This window comes from Oryzias latipes, chromosome 13, assembly GCF_053564925.1.
Source record: "Oryzias latipes strain Hd-rR chromosome 13, Olatipes_Hd-rR_3.1".
Taxonomy (NCBI): Eukaryota; Metazoa; Chordata; class Actinopteri; order Beloniformes; family Adrianichthyidae; genus Oryzias; species Oryzias latipes.
Genome location: NC_136249.1, coordinates 16,708,530 through 16,729,008, shown reverse-complemented (window position 1 = coordinate 16,729,008; position 20,479 = coordinate 16,708,530). Strand labels below are relative to the sequence as shown.

The following is a 20,479-nucleotide window of genomic DNA, read 5'->3' as shown; positions in this document are numbered from 1 at the left end:
GATTTTTTTAAGAATGTGGTGTCACCTGCCAGTTGACTTATAAGAATGTTTTTACAAGCAATAGAAATTCCATCAATATTACTCGATTTTATAAATCTGCAGAAAACTTGTGCAACCAGAAGAAACAGGTACACAGAGACAGGACTCCCCTGTCTTCTTCTTCTCTGGAGACAGACAGTAGAATAGAAAAGGATGCTCAACAGAATTCTCCAATAGTTGTGAAATGAGTTTGACAAAAGTGCGTCATCTGTCAACAATCACATGATTTGGGTTTGACCAATCAGAGAAGAGTAAGCCTGACTGAAAGGTGAAACATTTTCTTGTTTTTTGTTTTATTTCTTTCTTTACTTTTCATGAATTTCTATGAGTTTAAATATAAACAACTCTGCTTATGAAATATATTAAAAGCTGGTCTGGTTTTTGAGAATGGACTTTTATGAATATAAAACTTGCCCAGACATTTTCATACATTTAAAGCTAAATAAATCAGGCTGTCATGTGAAATTATACCAAATTTTAATTTTACCAAAACAAAGAATTCAGAAGAATATGGGGCTATGACACCATGGAAGAACACCAGACATGAAAATCATTCCAAAAACTGATAACGTACATAAATGCTATAATAAAAAATTAAGCAGCAACTTGTTTCAGTGTTTTCAACACAAAAAGTATAATTGTTTCCTTCAAATCCAAAAGTTTAATATTAAAGGTCCTTTACAAAATATACATCATCATTATGATTTTTAAAATGTATTTCTTGATTGAAATGTTATGTCATTTGACATCAGTTTGTTCACTTCCTCTATGATATCCTGAAATTAAAGGATTATTTGTAAACTGGTGATGGACTGGCCATAAATGAGCAGAGAAGGAATTTGAACTTGCTGAATTAGCGTTATTGGTATTTCAATTAAAGACTGAGGAACAGCTTTTACAGTTTCATTTTATCATGCAAGTTAAAACTACCTAGAAAAGTTTCAAATCGTAAAATCCATCTACTACTGTCAATCAAATTTAACACTGATCGCATGTCCAGTTCTGGAAAATAAAGATTTACTTACATCACGAATTCCATAGAAATGTTATGGGGACTAAAGTTCTGTTTAAAGGTTAGTTTCCAGTATAACAACTTGCTGATGAAAGTGAAAGACTTGACAGGTAGTTTTTAGAATCATTATTACAATTTAACCCTTGTGCTATCTTAGATGACCCCACCCTTACATTGACGTGTTCTCCCTACCATGACAAAGGTGGATAAAGGTGGAAAGATTTCATGTCATCCATGGACACCAGTGAAGATCACAAATCATTGAAGAAAAAAGGTTCAGAGCACTGTCTAGTGGGTCTAGATGACCCAACTCCTAATGTTAAAGTGGCTAGGACAGCACAAGGGTTAAGAGGGAATTGATACCACCAATTTAGAAAAAAATTAGGAAGTTTTATGAAACCAAATACTTTTTCCAATTTTGGAAGAGCGATCTATATTAAGAAGTTTCTTTCACTTTTAAAACAACACAATAACTTCTGGTGATTACGTTCTTTTTTATTGGACTCAGCCTTTTTTTCCCCTAAACAGCATGTTCTGTAAACATCCTGGTTATATTACAGTACAGTCTAAAACCCAGATATATCAGACATCAAATCATTAAAACACACATTCATATAAAAAGAATAGAGAGAAGTAAAATGAAAACCAAAAAGACAATAAAAACCATATCAATGCACAGTAAATGGAAAATAACCAAACACACTTGGCAAAGCAAAAAAAAGCCTTTCTTTCAGGTCACATCAGATTTTCTTTTTAAATTGTCGCTGAACCACAGCTGGTAATCAGACGCATGGCAGGAGGGTTTCCCTGTCTTCCAGGACTCCTCACTCCTTCCACCAGCCTTCGGTCTCGCATATGACATGAAACAATGCGACATTTTACTACGGTACTATAAATCTCCTGACAGGAAGGGTGTCTTACTGGGCTTTTGAAAAAGGTGCAAAGTTGCAGTTCTGAGTCATCAGGGCTCACCCTTCCCAAGATAATAACAGAAAAATAATTTAAAATATTCGATTTTTCTTTTCTCTCTTCCCATTTGTCATCAAACCAATTATTTAGTGATTTCTCTATTATTTTTAATCAATGAAAAGAAAAGAAGTAACTGTTGGAATCTAAAGTGGCAAGTCAAACTGAAAGAAGAAATACATTTTTTTTTATGCACATAGAATCCACAACATAACATTTTCCCAAGTATTTCAGATGTATACCTTTCTGTTCCTACATTCTGAATCTCCAACTAAAGGCGACAAAGCACATTTCTGGTAGGGGAGTCCTGGGGGGGGGCTGCTGTTTACAAATACATGACTGAGGTCCATTTCTAAAGTGCATCGTGCGCCATTCACGTCTCTCTTAAGACCTTTGCTGGGGTCATGAGGGGGCAGCACAGGTTTGTCCATAAATTTGTCACCTCTGATCATTTCAAGGGGAAAACGATCAAACACTAAGCTCGGGTGAGGCGTTTCATCTGGACGTACTTCACGCCAGGTGACCATCTTTAGAGGGCTTGTCAAGCAAGAAAAGATCTGAGGTGCTTCTATGTGAGCATTCAAAGGCAACAGACTGAAAATCATCTCTTTCTGTGGACAGATTCCAGGTTTCTGTAAATGCAACTAGATAGTAGTTCTGTCATGCTTAGCTTTGTATGAATACATCTTCACCATCTTTGTCCTGAAGAAGTGTATTCAAGTTTCCCAGAGTGACTGTGCTGTGGCTGCATTTAGATACTGTACACAATAAACACAAATTGATTGAAAAAGACAAACAAAAAAAAGTATCACAAACCCTAAACTGAGCAGTTCTTTGGAATCCACCTTTGTAATTTAATGGAAATTTGCTGGTTTGCACGGCCTCCATCCCAGCTCAAAGAAGAAACCACACATTTCTAAAAGTAACTAGCACCGTAAAAAAATTCAGGAGAGGTCATCAAAATGTGCTTGTTTTGCTTTGAATGTATCTATAGTGTGTGCGTTTATTGCTAATAATGATGCAGTAGAAACGGTCAAACCACTGAAATGAAAGAACAAACTGAAAGCAGAGGAGATGCGGGTTGTCGTTCTTTCACGAAGCTCTGGCAGAGATGCAGCCAGCTTTTTTCTGGTGGACATGGTATGTGTCTCTGAAGATCACACAGCCATGAGCATTAGAGAGGTGTAGAGTGCTGCTTCAACGTGTGCATGCGCGTTTTCCTCCCAGGGAAAGTCCATACCATAACGGAGAGCTGACAGGTCGTCAGTGGAGTGGCACCTCAAACAAAGATGGATAACAATACTTAATGTGGCTCCTGGAGTCCGAAATGTTGACACCAAACCAGCTCTGAACAGGTGAGAGTTTTCTGTTTTCAGATTGTCCTCATCTTCAGCGAGGGGCATCTTCGTCATCCCCCTGCCGTGCTGAAGTGTGACAGGTGTAGCTGAACCAGCAGACCACACGAGTGACGGGCAATCAGAACAGCAGGAGTAAACAGAGGAGTCGTTTGAGGAGAAGTCTCTGTGCTTCTCCGAAGCTCCCGTTTGGGCTTCTTCAGGGACGAACAAACCAGGTGTGAGTGCTCATGTGGAATAAGCAGGGATGTGCTTGTGTGTGTTGTTTGCGGTAAACATGAGGTTTGTCAGTCTCTGAGATACTGCAGCTGTGGAGCTCCTCACACGCGTGTTCTCCTCCCTCCTTTGTTTGGCGCCTGAGCCTCCCTGTCTACACGCATTCCTCGGGAGCGCCGCCGTTGTTCATCTTCACATATATTTTGGGGTCTTCATCTTGCTCGTCTCGGAGGCGCTGAAGGCGGCGACTGTGGAGCAGCAGGTAGAAGGGCAGGCAGAATCCCAGCATGCTCAGAACCAGCAGCCCAATATTCACCTACAGGAGATTAGATGACATGTAACTAATGGAGTCTGACTTTTACTGATGTGGTGGTGTTTGTGTCCTCTTACCCAAAGAGGGTCTCCATCCAAAGGCCCCACCATGGCCATGAAGAGGGGCTGCTGCAGAAGGGCAAACAGGGCGCTGATCAGAGACTGCATCCCCGTCAGGCTGCCGAACTGAGAGGAGGGGTACCTGAGGGGGCAAAACGGCACGTCAGGGCACAGGGACAGGGTACTTTTAGAAAAATTAAAAGTTCCAGTTAAATGTTGTTTACACCCATAAAATGAATTTGAAAGTTCTAAAGTTTTTAGAGCTGCTTCTAAATCTAAATTTGATGATTTACCCAGCAGTGATTGAACTCCTAGTTTCAAAATGTTACAAACCTTATTTTAACAAATCAACTTATTATAAAGGAGCCAGTTCACCACTGAGGTGCTATGCTAAAGGCAGCAGACGTAGAGCTAAGCTAAACGGGTGGCGCTGAAATGCTGGGTGGGGCCTGATTTTCCTCTTCACTTATGATGCAGCTGAGCATCCTTTCTGAAAATCATTTAGGATATAACACACTCAAAAAACTGAGAGGGGTCTGGTTGAAGCACACCATTAAACTGTAACCATGTTCCTAACGCACATGAATTCCTGCATTTCAACTCCCACGCCAAGACTAAAGTGTACAAACCTGGAAAGTAAAACGCAGCCCTAAAAAAGGAGCTGTTCTGCTGCCCACTAGTGTTTAATTGCAGAACTGCAGGGCCACTCAAACTTGCTGGTTTGCTTGGGCTTTACGCAGATGCAAAAATCAAGATTTGCTTCTGATTTTACAACAAATGGGCTGCAGCTTTTAGCAGATTCATGGTTCCTGCGTGCGTTATGCACGTTCTATGGTTTGTAAATAGTTTGACCTGAAAAGTACACTTTTGTAAATGATGGCCTAAAACTGTAAGAAAAAGTAGTCTTTATGTGGGACTTTAATGAGCATAATCAATAGACTCTTCAGTTGGACCGTTCAATCTTCAAGTCTTCCCTTTACCTATTCATGCATGCACATGTTTGACAGTTTACTTTTGCTTTTTTTTTTGTTAAAACCATTGAGTTTCATGTCCTCATTGTTTTAGGAGTCATGCTCACTTAAGAAAATCGACACAATTCTTGTGTAATGTCGTGAAAACGAGCTGTTTTCATCACTTACACTGCAGCATACAGGCCTCCAACAGCAGAATGGATGAAGCCTCTGACAATAGTGTGGAGGACGAAAGACAGTATCTAGGGGACAGAAGAGGCACGTTTTCCATCAAGAACAAGGTATAATAATTACAGCTGGCTTCAAAGAGCTTTCATCTCTATCAAAAAGCAGACAAACATGATGCAGTGACGCTTTTGTCCACTAGGTGGCACTGTGTAGCTGTGTGAGTCTCAGTCAGTAGTGCTGTGTAAATGCCTGCTATGTTTTTTGCTCTCTGCAGTCTGAACCTCCCACATCAGAGTGAGTTGGGGTTACGCTGGCACATGTTAGGAAATGTGACTCCCCCCAACAGGACCCAGAGCAACATCTCTGTTTAGCAGGAGGTTTGCGTACCTGGAGGGACAGGTTGGGAATACAGCAGGTGACTCCAAAGCCCACCAGTAGCAGATTGGTGAAGATGAAGGCTCTGGTGGCATTGGTGATCTTCTGAATCCGTTTGTCTGGACGACGCGGCTGCCCAGGTTCCCTACGAAGAAAAAGAAAATAGTCCTTAAGAAGTTTTTTTTCCTCAATTTCTCATTTATTTGAAGCACGTGCACCCTCACCTTTTAGTGCTCTTGTCGTTCTCATCCTCGCACTCTTTGAGTTTCCAATCCATGACGTAACCAATGACAGGGGAGGTGATAAGACACAGAAGCTGGAGCACGCCAAAGATGGAGGTGTAGACGCTCACTGAAAAACAAAGCAGAGGCGTTAGTCGCCTTCAAGCCTACATTGTTAGCCTAACATGTTTTAAATGAAGCCTTTCTTTTGTTGCATTGAAGAAAACTGGATGCCATGAGATGTTTTGGGACATGTTACTCCGGACTTTAAACTCCAGGAAAGACAACAGAGGACAGAGTGTGGAGGAGGTGATGAATGTAGCTGGATAGATTAGCCTTAAGTGTCTTACCCACTTGCATCCTCTCCCCTGCAACAGTAGCAGGGCGCCAGCGTGACAGGGACGTTACAGAGTTGTTATTTTTTCTACAGAGTTGCTGCACACAAACCAAAACGCTGCAGAAAAGGGCTGCAAGCACACACCTGTGTTTAGGTCTGAGTCTGTGAGCGCCTCCAGGATGGTGTTTATGGCCCCCATGTAGAAGATGAGCCGCAGCTGAGTGACGCACATGGTGATGAGGCTCAGCAGGAAGATGGGGCTAAAGATACTCTTCATGAAGGACGGAGCTGCAGAGGAAATGAAACCAGAGAGGCCTTCAGAGCCGGGACCAAATTAAAGTCATAAAACACATGGATGTCAAAGAACGCACAAAGGAAATTTCTTCCTACTTTACTTTCTTTTTTCTGGTTTTTCTGTCTATCTGATAGATGATCATCGTCCGTACATCACCCCAGGATACAAAAAAAAACACTGAGGAGAATCTTCAGTGGGTGTTTATGCCATCCCCATGGAATAAACACTAACTATCATCTTAGATCCTGGTGAAACCTTTATTGTGAAAGTAAACTGCACTGAAGATAAAGGAAACACATCAATCCTGAGGCCTCATGCAAAATGCAAGCACCAACAAGCTTAAGCCTGCCTATGTCACTGTGTCTTTTTTTAACTGTACAACCTCTCTGTGAGGAAAAAAGACGGCCTCGCTTGGGTTCATCTGCAGCTGAAGCCATCAATGAGGTATTTCTGCGGGAACCAGGGTAACCCCGTTTACCAAACCGAGCCGGGTGGTCAAAGAAATGCAGGTTCTAGGAAAAGTTAATCATTACTGAAACTGAAATATAAATGGAGTATGAACCCATCGCTCCAGATGGTGAAGTGCTGCAAAGATCAATTAAAGGTAGGCTCAGCGTTGGAGCAAATGGGTTTATTGGTCTCCATTCCAACTTAATTGAAGAGACAACTTAGTTATAGACGTGAGGCCCAGTAATGTTTCACAAGCACTGCAGTGCATGTTTTTACATCCAAGTATGAAAGTTTAACTACTATATGTATGTAAAGAAGTCCAATATGAGTTTAAAGAGTCTCTTGAGGAAAAGCTTCCTCAGTGATGGCATAATGTGTTCTTTAGGCCTCACATGAAGTTTGTCCCTGCAGCTGCACGGATGAAGCAGGTTTCAAAACGGCCTTCTGGATTTCAGGAGACAGGAGAAGGAAAATGGTGCCGGAGATATGGACCTCCAGAATCCCCTCAGAAACCAGCTGACACTTGAACCAACAGCTCTTCCCAGGATCTTCCCACTGTACTGGGCCAAACCCCCTTCCAGCCGGCTTTTCCAAGAACCCAGCCCTCAGCAATTCCCCGCTCTGTTTGCTAGCAGAAAGCCGCTGTCCACCTGCTTGGACTGTTTGACTCTAATGGGACAGCGAGGAATGCCTGCTGAGCACTGGAGGTTCAGAAAGGGCCAAGTCGACTTCCAGTGGGTTATGGAAAGGAGTTTGAAGGAGTAAGAGATGATTTCAAGTGACTCATTACAGTAAACAATGCAAATGTTCTGAATCCAACTGTATTCCTTAAAGAAATTCAACGGTGGTCTATAGACTGCTACAGGATCTAAAATGATTTGAGTTAAATTAACTGTTGACAAATAGATAGAAATCTACCAGTATGACCAGTATTTGCAACTTAAAATCTGTGTCATGTTTGGATACCAATGCCATGCCATAAATTAGTGTTAGAAGCCAGCTCCATGTGTAACAGCTGCATGGGGGAGGGGGGTAATGCAAACATTTCACACAGAATGTAAACTAAAACTCATCTTATAGCTGATGTTTCAGTGAATTCCCTGCTGTTTTTGAATGAGTTTCCTAATCTTGAGCACCAGGTCAGAGTTTTACATCTGAACCACTGACTGTATATGAGAACTGGACTGAGTGACCCCCCTCCCCCCAGGTGTTCCAAACAGGAAGTACCCGCTGGCTCCAAGAAGCCAAAATCCCATAGACTTCTATGGAGAAATCAACAGCTGTTACTCTGTCATTCTATTTGTCAGAATAACTATTCTTGCTCTGATACCTTTATTTTTTAACATGTTCTCGACATTCCTCATTTTTTCATGATATTTTTTTCTGTAGTTCAAGTTTTTCAAGCTATAAACTGACCAATCAGATGCCTCAATAGAAGTAGGCAGGTACATCAAACATTCAAAAAGATTGAGCAGATTTTCAAGAATGGCGACTAAATTGACTTGATTTAGTTGGAGCTGGAAGTAAATTCTTTTCTGTGGGTGACGCCACACTGACTCAGTCCAGTTCTCAGATACAATCAATGACCAGAACCAGAACTGTCTGAACGGTTTTGCTGCAGAGTTTGAGGCTCAGTGGGACTCACTCTCTTCCTGGCCCGGACACTTCACCTCCAGGTCCACAGTGGACAGGCACAGCTTATTCCCGTCCTGTGTGGCGAGATCTGAAGGAGCCGGGGTCTGCTGCTTCATGGAGTGGCCCACGCTGAGACGCCGGCCGACTGTGGTCACCTGCCGGTAAAACTGCTTCCCAGTGATCTTGTGGTCAAAGCCCAGCCAGCTGAACTTGATCTTCACCCTGAAAAACCCAAGAGAGCGGAAGAGTTGAAGAATGGCTTATCTTAGGATGAAGAAAATAAAAAGAGCTGGAGAGGAAAAGAACATGGATGAAGCTCCAGGTATACGGCAGGAAGGTCAGTCAATTATCTGGTGCTATGGTCTTTCATGTCAGCAGCTCAGTCTGTCTTTCAAAGCAGGATTTATGTCTGTTTCAGTCTAAGATGTTTAGAGTAAAGCAGTCAAATGTCTACAAAGCCTCCAGTATTACAGCTCAGATCGCTTGAGCCTCTTGGTCTTACGTGAAATCCATGTCCTCTGGGCCTGGGAAGGGCTCCAGAGGCCAGTTGAGAAAGCAGTTCAAGAAGACCAGGCAGGCACAGCTGGCCCAAACCAGCAGGATGGAGATAAAGGTGGCACCCAGGTCGTAGATCACCTGAGGGCCAAACAGAACCAGAAAATTACAATGGAGAATGAATGACACATCTCTACTGATATCAGCTGATAATCAGTTCTATGTGATCTGTGTTACCTTAATGCCAGGAAAGGTGACAGCAGAGGAGGCATATGATCCAATCATCAAAGCTATGAAGGTTGACCTCAGGTCTCCAAACATGTTGGGGAGCTAAAGAGAAGAGATGACATGTTAGATCATCCACACAAATCCTCTCTTTGTTTCACATTTTGAAATAAGACTCATTGGAAATCAATCATATCCACACTTATCAATAGATTGTATAATTTAAAACAGTCATCCAGAAGTTTCCTTCTGAAAGTAAGAGCACTCAGTCAACATGTGCTCAGCATGTTATGGATTACTAACAGCAAAACCATCACCACAGACAGTTATGCCTTCATTGAGAAGATCCTCAAGCTGTTTTACACAATAATGTTGCTGGTCTGATGTTCCTTTTGGATTATTTCCTTTTTTTTGTGGGAAAAATCCTAAAAGAAAAGTATGAAAATTCAGCAGAATCTTGTCTTGTGTGAATGTTTCTCTGTCATCCTGTAAACTCTGTTCACCTAATGTGTGTGTGAGGGTGGGGGTGCGCTAACCAGCTGCCTGTACCCCCTCCCAGAGGATGCACCCTATGAACTCATTAGAGCAAAGACTTTTAACACAACCTCTGCTTCTGCCTTAAGTCCTAATGCTCAAACATTCTTCTCCTTTGCTTGCAGCGGCTCCTGACAGAGGAGGCCGGACATTTCACCCCGGAGGTCCGACTCAGGGACAGAACCTTTGTCGGAATGCCTCACCTCTTGCCCAGATAGTAGAAAAAGGGACCAAAGGAACCAGAAGTTGAAGATAAAGTCAGTGTTTGTGGAATCCAGCCACCACAAGGGATCAGAAATGACTGATTCAGCTTTGACTCTTGTCTGCTGATGGCTTTTGCTCTGGCAGTTATTCAAATTTTGATTTGGTACAAAGTTAAAATGTAAATAGTTATTTTAATGATATGGGGTGCCTCATTTTTGAATTGTGGAGGAAGGAACAGTTTTATGGAAATAGATAAACCATATTGTAGTTAAAACAAACAGCATCGTTCTAGGGCTGAGACTAAAGTTCTGCATCTGTAGGACGTCATGTTTAGTAAAAAAAACAAGGTTTTTGCAGCACGAATGTCTCCATGCTTCTCTCTTTATTAGCAGGAGTTTACAGTCAACTCTAAGCAAGAAAAAAAACTTGAATGCAACATGAAGAGCTCTAAAAACAGCTAAGAAAAGCATGAAATCAGCTTTGGATGCAGCGAGGCATCTGACACTGCGGCTGCGTCACACGGGTTTGTGTGGCTCACAGACGTACGTTTCTCAGAAGCCGGTTTGCTCTGCAGCTCACCAAAGCAGAAGTGGGAAAGTGAGTGTGACGTGTCCCTGGTGGAGCTACTGTCAGGAAGGAGCTGCAGATTTCAGGGTTCTTGTGGCTGGAACCAAACACACCTTCAGCTCAGGCTTTGCTTCACTGAGCTCCATCTTGTTTTGTAGATCTTTAATCATCAGAGGAATGTGTTGCGATTCCCCGCCTCTGGGATCAATGTGTGATTACGTCGTTTTTGATCAGAGGAGGTCCAAACATTTGTTTGGCAGATTTTAAAGTTGTTCCCTCGTTAATCTCCAGTTTTGCTCTTACAGTTAACATCATCACGTGAGGAAAGGAGCAGAAGCCATTAGACACTATTATTATCTTCAGAATGGCGCTGGCTTCTGCCTTTGTTGTTGTTTCCACTCTGAATGGCTCTTTTGTGTGCTGTGTTTGCTCTTAGATCTGTCTGAACAAAGTGACATTTGAGTGTTTAAACACCCCCCCCCCCCCCCCCCCACCACCCCTAGGCTTTTTTTTAACTTCATAAAGGTCACCTGGAGATAAGAGGTCGGCTTGTGTCTGTGGTTTCCTGTAGGCAGCAGAGGAAGGTTCTGACATCACTGGTGTATAGGCCACTTTCCTATTGAGACCTCAGTTTTGAATCTGACCAATGACTGTTTCAGAGAACTGGAGTCAGTGTGACGTCGCCCATAGAAAATGCTTTACTTTCAGCTCCAAACAAACGAAGAGGCCATTTTCCCCCAACACTGGCAGTACCATGCTGGAGCCAGAGGAGGTCAGTAAACAGTGATTGGTCCAAGTCAACAGTTCTATCAGGGGTGACCCTGTTGGAGGCCACACCCCTACCACTTGAAAGTTGGCTACACGAAATCTGTCAATTAAACGCTCTGAATGTTGGATGTGGGGGCCGGCAGGCTCCACCTACTTCCATTGAGGCATTTGTTTGGTCAGTTTATGATGGGAATAACTTGAACTACCGAAAAAATATCATAAAAAAGAGAATAATCGAGAAAATGTAAAAAAAAAAGTATCAAAGAAAGAATGGTTATTTTGAAATAGAAGGCCTGAGTAATAGCTATTTTTTCTCTTTGAAAGTCTGTGGGATCTTGGCTTCATGGGGCACTTCCTGTCGATTTGTACGACTCGCCTTTATCTTTTACATGCGCTGCAGTTCTTTTCTGTTATGTGTTTATTCCTTTTTTTAATGGTGGTAGAAAACAATCAGTTTTCTTTGCATGATTTAAAGACCCAATTTAAGAAAAAATTTGTTTTTCACATGTTCTTGTAGCATTTTTCTCATGATGGAAGACATTGTGGAAAAAGATTATGCGTTAACTTGCATTTCTAATTGTTCATTCATTCAAATCGTGAATTAGAAGCAGAAGAAAAAAAGATCCTATTTGTTACGTAGAAAATATGCTGGGCTCTTGAAGTCAACTTCCAGACAACCAGGTCTTTGTTTTCCTCGTCTGAGCTGGCATCTGGCTCAAAACTGTACAGCTGGACAGCTCTGACACTGCTCACCATTTTTGCTGCACTGCTAATATTAGGTTGGAGTTTAAGTTAGTGGGAGAGAGTGTAAACAGAGAGCTCTCAGCAACAGGGAACAGAGAGGGAGGACAGGGTTGCTCCATGCCAATGGTCCCGCCCAAAACTCATAGAGTTTTGGGCGGGAACTACTGCCACTCTGCAGAAACTCTGTCCTAGAAAACGACACAGTTAACGCTTTTAAATGGCGTATACTTATATAGCGCCTTTCTTCCTACAAGGACAAAGCGCTTTACAGTCACAGACCCATTCACCCAGTCATACACACATTCACACACACAGTCTCACACTGGTGGTCGCTCCGCTGCCAAACACAGGCGCCCGCCTACCACCAGAGGCAAGGTGGGGTTCAGTGTCTTGCCCAAGGACACTTCGACTCATGGGCGTGCAAGGCGGGAATCGAACCTGCAACCTTACGATCATGGGACGACCGCCCTACCGCTGCACCACGGCCGCCCACAGTACAGTAGATCAGAAGATGATTGGAGTGGGACTTTGTTTAACCTGATTAATGAAGGGCGGGTTGTCTGCAAAACATTGTTAATATTTTGTCACTCCGCCATTATTTACAGTGTTTGGTAAATGTTGTTAACAACACCAGTAGCAGCACACAGTGTCCCTACTTGACTCCGCCCCCTAACATATTATTGACTCACTTATTTGTCTTTTTAGCAATATTTCAGGGAAGACTGGTATTTTCAGTTTGACTTCAGCCCAGAATGCATTGCAGAAACGTGACTTTTGCTGACTGGCTCTTCTGCTCATGTCTCGTGAGTCACTGCGGAATAGAGCGCGTTTTGAAAGTGGGGAAAAATCAAACGTGAAGAAACAAATAGACTCTGAGAGTGAAAGGCAGCTCAGTCCATTTGAGCTGGGAGGGGCGGAGGGGGGGTTGAAAATGAGGAAACAAAGTCACAGACGAGAACAGAGAAAGAAAAGAAAAGAAAAAAAATGTTTTTTTTTCTTTTTTGCTGCAGCAAATGGAAAATTCAGCCGGCGCATTCATAACCAGATCAGACTGGTCCTGATGTGACGCACAATGTGGGAGTCCTTTTGTAAAGTGCAGCCAAGTGCACTGGGAGGTGAACAAACACCGGCCGGGACTTCTCCGTGACAACTTCCACTATTTGACTGGACATCTGTCAATTTAGCATATTTGAAGAGAAGAAAACATTGGGAGAAATAGAAGATTTTTTTTATCAGATATTGTCTGAACAGATCCCTGATTTATAGTCAGCTGTAAAGAGCCGCATCTAAGGCAGAAAAAGCCCTTTTTAGAGCTTTTCCTGTTATAGAACCATCCAAGGTCTTCAACCGAGATGCATGTCCAGGCTAAAAAGTTAATTGGTGACCAGTTTATCAGGTGTCAGAAGACCAAAAGGTGTTGCTGGGTTCAGAGACCCTCTGATAGCAGGAGCAACTGGCTGTGAGCTTTGGCCTAGATGGACTGACCAAAGAGACAGTCTGATCTAACATGTGAGTGAGGTCAACTTTTTTGTCCAGTCAGTTTGTTTTTAATCCACTAAAAACTACAATTCCCAGGACCCCATGTGGTATCATTGGCCCAAAATGTCTCCTGTAGATACCAAAAGGAGTTCATTCAATTGTATGCAGTGGTTGGAAATTATTCAGGTTTAGAAATGACTTCTACAGAGGACACATTTGCATTACTGATGATTTTGTTCTCAGAATAAAGGCCTAAAGTCAGGAAAAAACAGAATGATCCACCCCTTCCTGCATCCTGCACACTCAATTATCTCAGGTCCATTCCCTGTTTTCCCGTGACACCGGGTGCTGAGTGTGCATCGCCTGCAGTTAATGAGAGGAGAGGGTTTTCTCTGAGGTCATTGCCAGTAACAGTGAGGGACGTGTTGCCATGAGAGCTTTTCCATCAAAAAATGTTACCAAGATGCAGGCAGAACAAGAGACTTTACAAGTTTTTTGGGGTTTTTTTGCCATGAGGAAAAAAGCTGCAGCGCTGCAGAACAGCAGCACAGCTGTAAACAGAACATGCCAGGCTGCGCGGCGGCTGTGACTGCAGTGTGCAGATTCTGTGTAAATGTGATCAGATGCAGACAGAAGACAGGAGTTGGTGGGAGCTGGATAGAACCGGATCAACGACATGTGTGAGTCTGTGTGTGTCTGTCTGTGTGTGTTTGTTTCAAAAGGCCATTCGAATAGGACACAGATAAAATGGGTGGGGAAATGAAAACGCACACTTAGTTCTCCTGTTGCAGCTTCCTGTTTGTGTCTTGTGTAGCCAGCCGCCTGCTTTGTTCTGCAGTTTGTTGTTGGTGAAGAAACCAAATGTTCAGAACAAGCGGAACCGAGAACACGCAGCGTTTAAAAAGCAGCTTTAGTTCCTGACAAAACCTCCAAAAATCTGCTGAAGCGCTTCTTTTTCAGTCAACATTTTTCCTATGATGCAATAATAATGAAAAGAGGGTGTTTGCCTCTGGGTTCCTGAAAAAGCAGCAGAGCATCATTGAATAATAGATCACCAAAGCAGACTGTTCGTCTCCCATGATGCAGCAAATCTCTGACCGCTGGCTCTGCTCATCCGCTCCAGCTCTGCTTTCCATCAAGCTACCTCTCATGCATCCTTTCAAATGTTCCTCCTAATCTAGTGCAGCGTCTGCTTTCTATCTGCTTTCTTTCCATCTGATTCATGCCTCACTCTCTCACATTGCATTAAAACAGACATTTCACAATTTCTGTAAAGAAAAAAAGCTGCACTGTTTTAACAATTCGACGTCAATAAGTTGATGAAACAACAACTTGAATTCATTTCTAGGGCTGCAGTCCCATCAGAACCTCTGCATGTTCCTGAGTGCCGCCATAACTACAGCTCAGCACTTGCTCAGGCACTCAGGTGTGTGATAATCCAGCAGACCAAGCTTCACCTTCTCTCTGCTCCCCAAAACAAACTTAAACAAAAACTGAGCTGAACTGGAAACTGGGCCGTGGAACACCAATGAAACTGTTTGGTCACAATGTCTTTGAGGGCTCCTAAACCTGCAGCAGAGACAGTGAACTCATCATTGTCTTACCGTCAGCGAGGTGAAGGTCATGCACATGCCTCCAAATCCGTTCAACGCCAGTGCAAAGAAGATCAGGATGGACAGATCTGCAGGAGGAAGAGCACACTGCTCAAACAAGACGGCCGGGCCATAAATATTCTGCACGTCCCACAAAGGAGCTGTCAAACTGCAGATGGTGTAGGTCAATAAAAACATGGCTGGGATGACATCAGCATACATACTGTTGGGATCGCTGGCACCGTAGGCGATGAGGAGACAGGAGAAGGCGAAGCAGGCACTGGAGACAAACGTTTGTTTGAAGTTAACCTTAAATATCTTCAAATTTGTAGTAAATGTTGAGCATTTTCTTTAATCTGAGATTCATGTTTCCTCTGAAAAACGTTGTGGAGGAAAAACGGGATTTATGTTATGATTCCGGTTCCCGCTCACCTTCCGAGAAGTCGTAACTTTCGTGGCCCGTACTTATCCATGACAATGCCAAGCGGCAGAGTTATGGCTGACAGCAGGAAGGAGCCCACCGTGAAGGCCAGGTTCAGCATCTCATCCTGATCCTTGCAGATGGGCCAGTTGTTCATGAGCAGGAACTCCTCACCATCATCGCCGGTCTCCACGGCGGAGGAGTTGGAGACGTTGAGGCTGGAGCTGTTTTCTGGATGGACATGAAGGCAGAGGGGAAAGAGCGATTCAGGTTGATGAACCTTCAGGACCTGCAGACACGCGTGGGCCGAAATGCTTTGGTTGATTATTTTAGGACACGTTTCTATTTTTGCTTTAGGTAGAGCAGTAAAGCACCTCCACCCTTAAAGGAGATGAAGCTGATGGAAATCTGAGCCTCATTAAAGGGGCGAGTAAACAAGTGAAAAAGAACACAATTCTAAGAAACCAGAGGACGGAATTAAATGAACCCTGGAACAGCTGAGGGGGACGCTCTGTGACTGATCCATTCCCTTCAGATGTCCACTCAAGTCACGTTGACTCTATTTTTATTGGTTATCAAACTTGTAGTGGGAGGGGTGTCTTCATTTCAGTCCTAAGGAACAAGATCATCAACACAAAGTCCTTCTCCAACGCGTAAACAGCACATGTGAAGACCTGCTTCCTGCATTCTGACGGTGGTTTTGCTGATTCAGCTCCCAGCAAAACAATTCTGGGGGAGAGATTGTGACGCTGTGGCGTGCAGAGGGTGCACTCGCAGCAGGAAGAAGCCGCAGGGTTGAGTCAAATGCATCCTCCAGATGTAAAGAACTGGCGGTTTGCCAGTGATGAGGTAACTAGGTGAAAGGTCACATGCTCCAGATGATTGTCAGAAAACTGCAGGTTGTTTTGACGCGTTCACCCACTGTTTTAGCTCCGTTAGAAGAGCAAAACCTCGCAATCTTATGAATGTAGGTTCATCAGGAGGAGCGGGTGAACTTGATTCTCAACAGCCGTAGAGATACGAAACCAGTGACCTTTATGTCACAAGTCTCATCCTGATAAACACACGCTAGAAGACCCATGGCAGGCTTTAGTTAAGGTCAAGAAGAAGACCTCTAACAAAAAGGGTTCATCAAACAGGAAGCCTCAGACTGTTAGCTGCATAAACTCAGACATTTATGGGGAGTGACCTACTAGGTACGCTCATCTCAGATTTCAGGCAATCTAGCCGATTACCAGTGTTTGAGGAGCACTGGGGCATTAAGTGCTGACTGTTGGGCTAACAGCAGCCGGCAGCATCTGTCGCTCAGTGACCAGAACTGCAGACTAATCATACGGCGACCGAAAAGCAAGCTGAGTCAATAGGGAAGAACCCCGTGCACTCACTCAAGCAAACATACCAGAAGGTTTGCTCCTCTCTAAGGGTTCTCAACACTCCTGGAACGTTCAAGTCAACTAAAAAAAAGTTTCTTAAAGTTTTTCTTCTATAAGTTCTACCTTTGGTCCTCTAGATCAGAAGCTCTTGGATGAATAATCACTAAAGCTGGTTTACTGCATTGGAGCTGTCCTCCTTTAACCAGGGAGTACAGACAAAAGCTGCAGCTCAGCTCCAAAATCAGTGGGTTTTAACATGGCAGTGACAGAATTCTGAATCCCATGATATTGTTAATTGAGTTCATGTTTTGTTATGACATTTTCAGACATCAGATGGCAGCACAGTTATGTTCCTGTAGCTGGAGCTAACAGCACGTTTCCGCTGATAAAGTGGTGAAATGTCTCACCTCCTCTGCTGATAAAGGTTTGTGAAAAATGTAACAGCGTTTTACCTGAAACTTCACTTTAATGTGACCGACCCCTGAATGAGGTTGTGGTCTGCATAGATCCAAACTAAAATCTGTCTGGAATTTCTTCCTTCGTGTCAGCTAACGGATGTGACGCAATCATGCATCCTTATGCCTAAATTCTGACAGGAAGTGGCGCTGCTCGACTTCCTTGTACTTCAGCTCAGCTGCAATAGCTCTGAGGAACACCTTTGATTAGAAGATGCAGAAGCTGGATTCAGGATGAAATGTCTCAGGTGACCCCTCCATGACTGTTCTGATGAGTGTGTTCCATAACCGAGGTGTGTCTTAACCCAGCCTGCTTCAGCTCTTTGGTTTTAGTTGCAGCTCAGCTTTACTTATGTGAATGCAGCAGCAAAACAAACAAAACGAAGTGAGTGTGGGTTTCCAAACGGCCTTTGCAGACACACCTGGTCCTCTGCACAGATAGGAGTAGAAGCCCTCGGACTTCAGCATGATGAGTAGGGATGACCACCCAAGCAGCACGGCGGAGAAAAGCAGGTTCTCGATGACGGCTGTAACGGCCATCCACCAGCGGCGGGAAAAGGCCGTGGACAAGCTGGGTGCCATTTCTGCTGGCGTTTAAATAACAACAGACTAACTTAAATAAACCTAAAGGATGGAGCCTGAAAGACAAGATAGAGAAGGAAAACAATCATGATGATGGGATGCAGACACATTTATTCCTCTAAAACCTGTAGGAAACATATTTGAGCAACAGAGAAGAACACACACTCGTTTGTTCTGAGAAGCTGGATAGGCCCCTGCAGCCACAAACCCTGCCCACATCCACGAGAGGTTCTCCCCCGTGAAATATCAGATGGGCCTGAAAGTTGTATAGGTCTGCTCTCATTGGCTGCTAATGATACATGTCATGCAGCCGCAACACGTGAGGCTGTTGATGCATGCAGCATTTCCTTTAGGGAGAGTCGCGCACGCGCTCGGTGACTGTAAACCGTTTCTTTTTTTTTTCAACTCCAAAAAGTGTTCATGTTATCATTTGTACATTTACACCTTAATATTTTCTGTTTTGATAGATGGAATAACCACTGGTTTAATTTAGTTGCTGAAAGCAATGGTGCCCCCTTTTTAGAGAGGCAAAAACGATTTTAAAGTGTTAAAGTGTCTTTTTTACAAACATCTGCACTGCGCGTGAACGCAGCACAGGCTGAAGCCAGTTTGAACCAGCGCGGCGCGATATTCTCGTGTGATTCTGGGCACGAGCGCTGTTGTTTTTCAACGGTTGTTAATGAGACAAACATGCCTTATGAGGGAGAGAGGGAGGGCAACAAAAACCTCATGAATGTTAAATAAATGAAGTGACCTGATCGCAAACGAATATTAAAAGATTAAACCTCAAATTCCAGAGCTGAACATTTATGATCTAAATCATTTCTCGTTAAAATGCGGTGTGTCAGTCACTGTTTAAAAGCTGTCTTTGTTCAACATCTCGAGAACAATAAAGCAGAGTTTTAAACGAACCTTGGAACTGGTCTGAACTGGACTGAAAAACATCCGCACAATACGTCCCCCTCCCATCTCAATCTGCATCTTCTCAAGCCCACCTTCTCGTCAACCAACGGAAAGTAAAACGTCAACTTCCGGTTTTTGGCTTCAAAATAAAAACAATTGGACTGTGTCTTGCATTTCAAGCGGTACAACTAAATATGTCTACAACAATGTTAATTCATTATAAGACTATTGGACTGTAATAGAGTGTAATATGACATGATTTAACACTAAAGGTACTTTTATGTATAACTTCATGTCAATTTATGGTGCTTGATTGAACTTAGACTGAAGCCGCTTTTATTTTGAAGCGTGCTTTCGGCCTTGTCCGGATTCTCTGCTTTTCCCCTCACGTAACCTGACACAAGTCTCGCCGACAAGCGCTCAGCTGTTCGGCAGCAACAACAGGGCTGAGGAGTCCATCCTGGAACAAAGAGTGCTTTCCAAAAACACATCCCACATCTCACTCGCGGCTGCTCCCGTTACACCCGCGCGAGCTCTTTTTACAACTTTGATGCCGAGTTAAACTGTCAAGTGACATTTTATTAATGCTAGGATGAAAGTGTGCAAGTCAGAGACAGTTAAGAGCTCACAGTTCATGTCAGGCGCGCGTGTTTGCAGCAGATCCATGACGTGAAGGATGTCAGGTATCAGACTTTGCTAAAATGATCTAAACTGAAGTTGGGGGAACTCTGTGTTTGATGCTGCGGTATTTGTGGCAACAAAGGACTTCTAACGATGCGGTGCTACTAAGTCATTCTGCTTTACATCGTTCTACATCTACAGATGATTTTTCTTGAAGCATCCAAAAATCCGAGTCGTCCTCTCATCCCCGGCGCAGATCCGGAGTCCCCCCTCCCCAGAAAGCAGTCTCACCTGAGCGGGTCCAGGAGCTGCAGAGCGCTCGTGCCGGTGGCTCAGCTGCGCCTCTGAGAGTTCTCCGTCTACAGGCGTCCGGGCATTCACCTGCAGGATGCCGAGACCCCTCTGTGCCCGTCACTGTTTCTGATTTCATCCGCCGTCGATGTCACTTTATAGAAGCGCAGTGACGGCGAGCACAACAGCGCCTCCCCCTTATTGGCCTGCTGGAAGCAGCCTCAGCCAATCAGAGCGCTCCCATTTCTCAGGAATTGTTTGTCAATGTGAAACATGTGTTGAGACAGAACAGTTTCTGCTTGGCGTTTGGACTCCGGTTCAGCAGAGCTAAGTGATAATTATAAACCAAGTAACCTTTAAGGTTCAGCATATAGAATGCATCATCAGCAGAAGCTGCTTTAAGTCTTTGGGATTCTGATCACTGTAATCGGGCTGGATTCATGCAGAACCGCGCAAAAATGTCTCTTCAACAAGAATCCAGGATGTTATCCAATAAAGTTCAGCAGATTTCCAGCTGTTGGTTTCAAAGTCTCAGATCTTCGGTTTCTCGTCGGCTCTCCTCTTATGTCTGTAGAGTCTGCCTTGTTTGCTGGAGGTTCAGATGATTTATTCAAGTTGGATTCTAATAATTCCACCATTCTATGAGGAAACACCCTGTTTACCTTCTCCTTCGTGCCAATCTGTGACTTCCTAGAAAATCTAGAGGGGAAGGGCTTCTCACGTGCCGGCTGAGTGAAAACAGACAGAAAGGGCGACATCTGGTGGATATAATGATAAAAACAAGCAAGTGTCAGAATTTCCTCATTTGTAGAA

The 20,479-nt window shown here is 43.6% G+C and overlaps 1 protein-coding gene and 1 long non-coding RNA gene across 5 annotated transcripts; one reads left to right on the top strand and one right to left on the bottom strand.

Annotated features, from left to right (window-relative positions):
- Positions 1-1,525: 1,525 nt before the first annotated feature.
- Positions 1,526-19,833, bottom strand: LOC101157385 (large neutral amino acids transporter small subunit 4). 4 transcript variants are annotated; one of them, XM_020708350.2, is made up of 15 exons: positions 19,667-19,833; positions 17,692-17,907; positions 15,453-15,672; positions 15,245-15,300; positions 15,033-15,109; positions 9,145-9,237; positions 8,915-9,048; positions 8,423-8,634; positions 6,177-6,320; positions 6,046-6,063; positions 5,699-5,825; positions 5,487-5,619; positions 5,100-5,173; positions 3,979-4,102; positions 1,526-3,904 (listed from the first exon to the last, which is right to left on the bottom strand). In XM_020708350.2, exons 2-15 carry the CDS (start codon positions 17,849-17,851, stop codon positions 3,743-3,745), a joined length of 1,734 nt encoding a protein of 577 aa, XP_020564009.1. In that variant the 5' UTR covers positions 17,852-17,907; positions 19,667-19,833; the 3' UTR covers positions 1,526-3,742. The 4 variants fall into 4 exon arrangements, with proteins under 4 accessions (XP_020564009.1, XP_020564010.1, XP_011481047.1 ...); XM_020708351.2 differs by lacking the exon at positions 19,667-19,833 and adding an exon at positions 18,764-18,903; XM_011482745.3 differs by lacking the exon at positions 6,046-6,063.
- Positions 19,145-20,179, top strand: LOC144996828 (uncharacterized). The gene is made up of 2 exons (XR_013659632.1): positions 19,145-19,437; positions 19,577-20,179. It is a non-coding gene; the product is annotated as an uncharacterized LOC144996828 (long non-coding RNA).
- Positions 20,180-20,479: the final 300 nt, after the last annotated feature.

Coding starts and splice junctions, on each gene's coding strand:
- LOC101157385 (XM_020708350.2), bottom strand. CDS start 17,851: ATGGCACCCAGCTTGTCCACGGCCTTTTCCCGCCGCTGGTGGATGGCC. Junction 15,673..17,691: donor CTATCTGTGCAGAGGACCAG/GTGTGTCTGCAA, acceptor ATGTCCATCCAG/AAAACAGCTCCAGCCTCAAC. Junction 8,635..8,914: donor CCAGAGGACATGGATTTCAC/GTAAGACCAAGA, acceptor TGGGTTTTTCAG/GGTGAAGATCAAGTTCAGCT.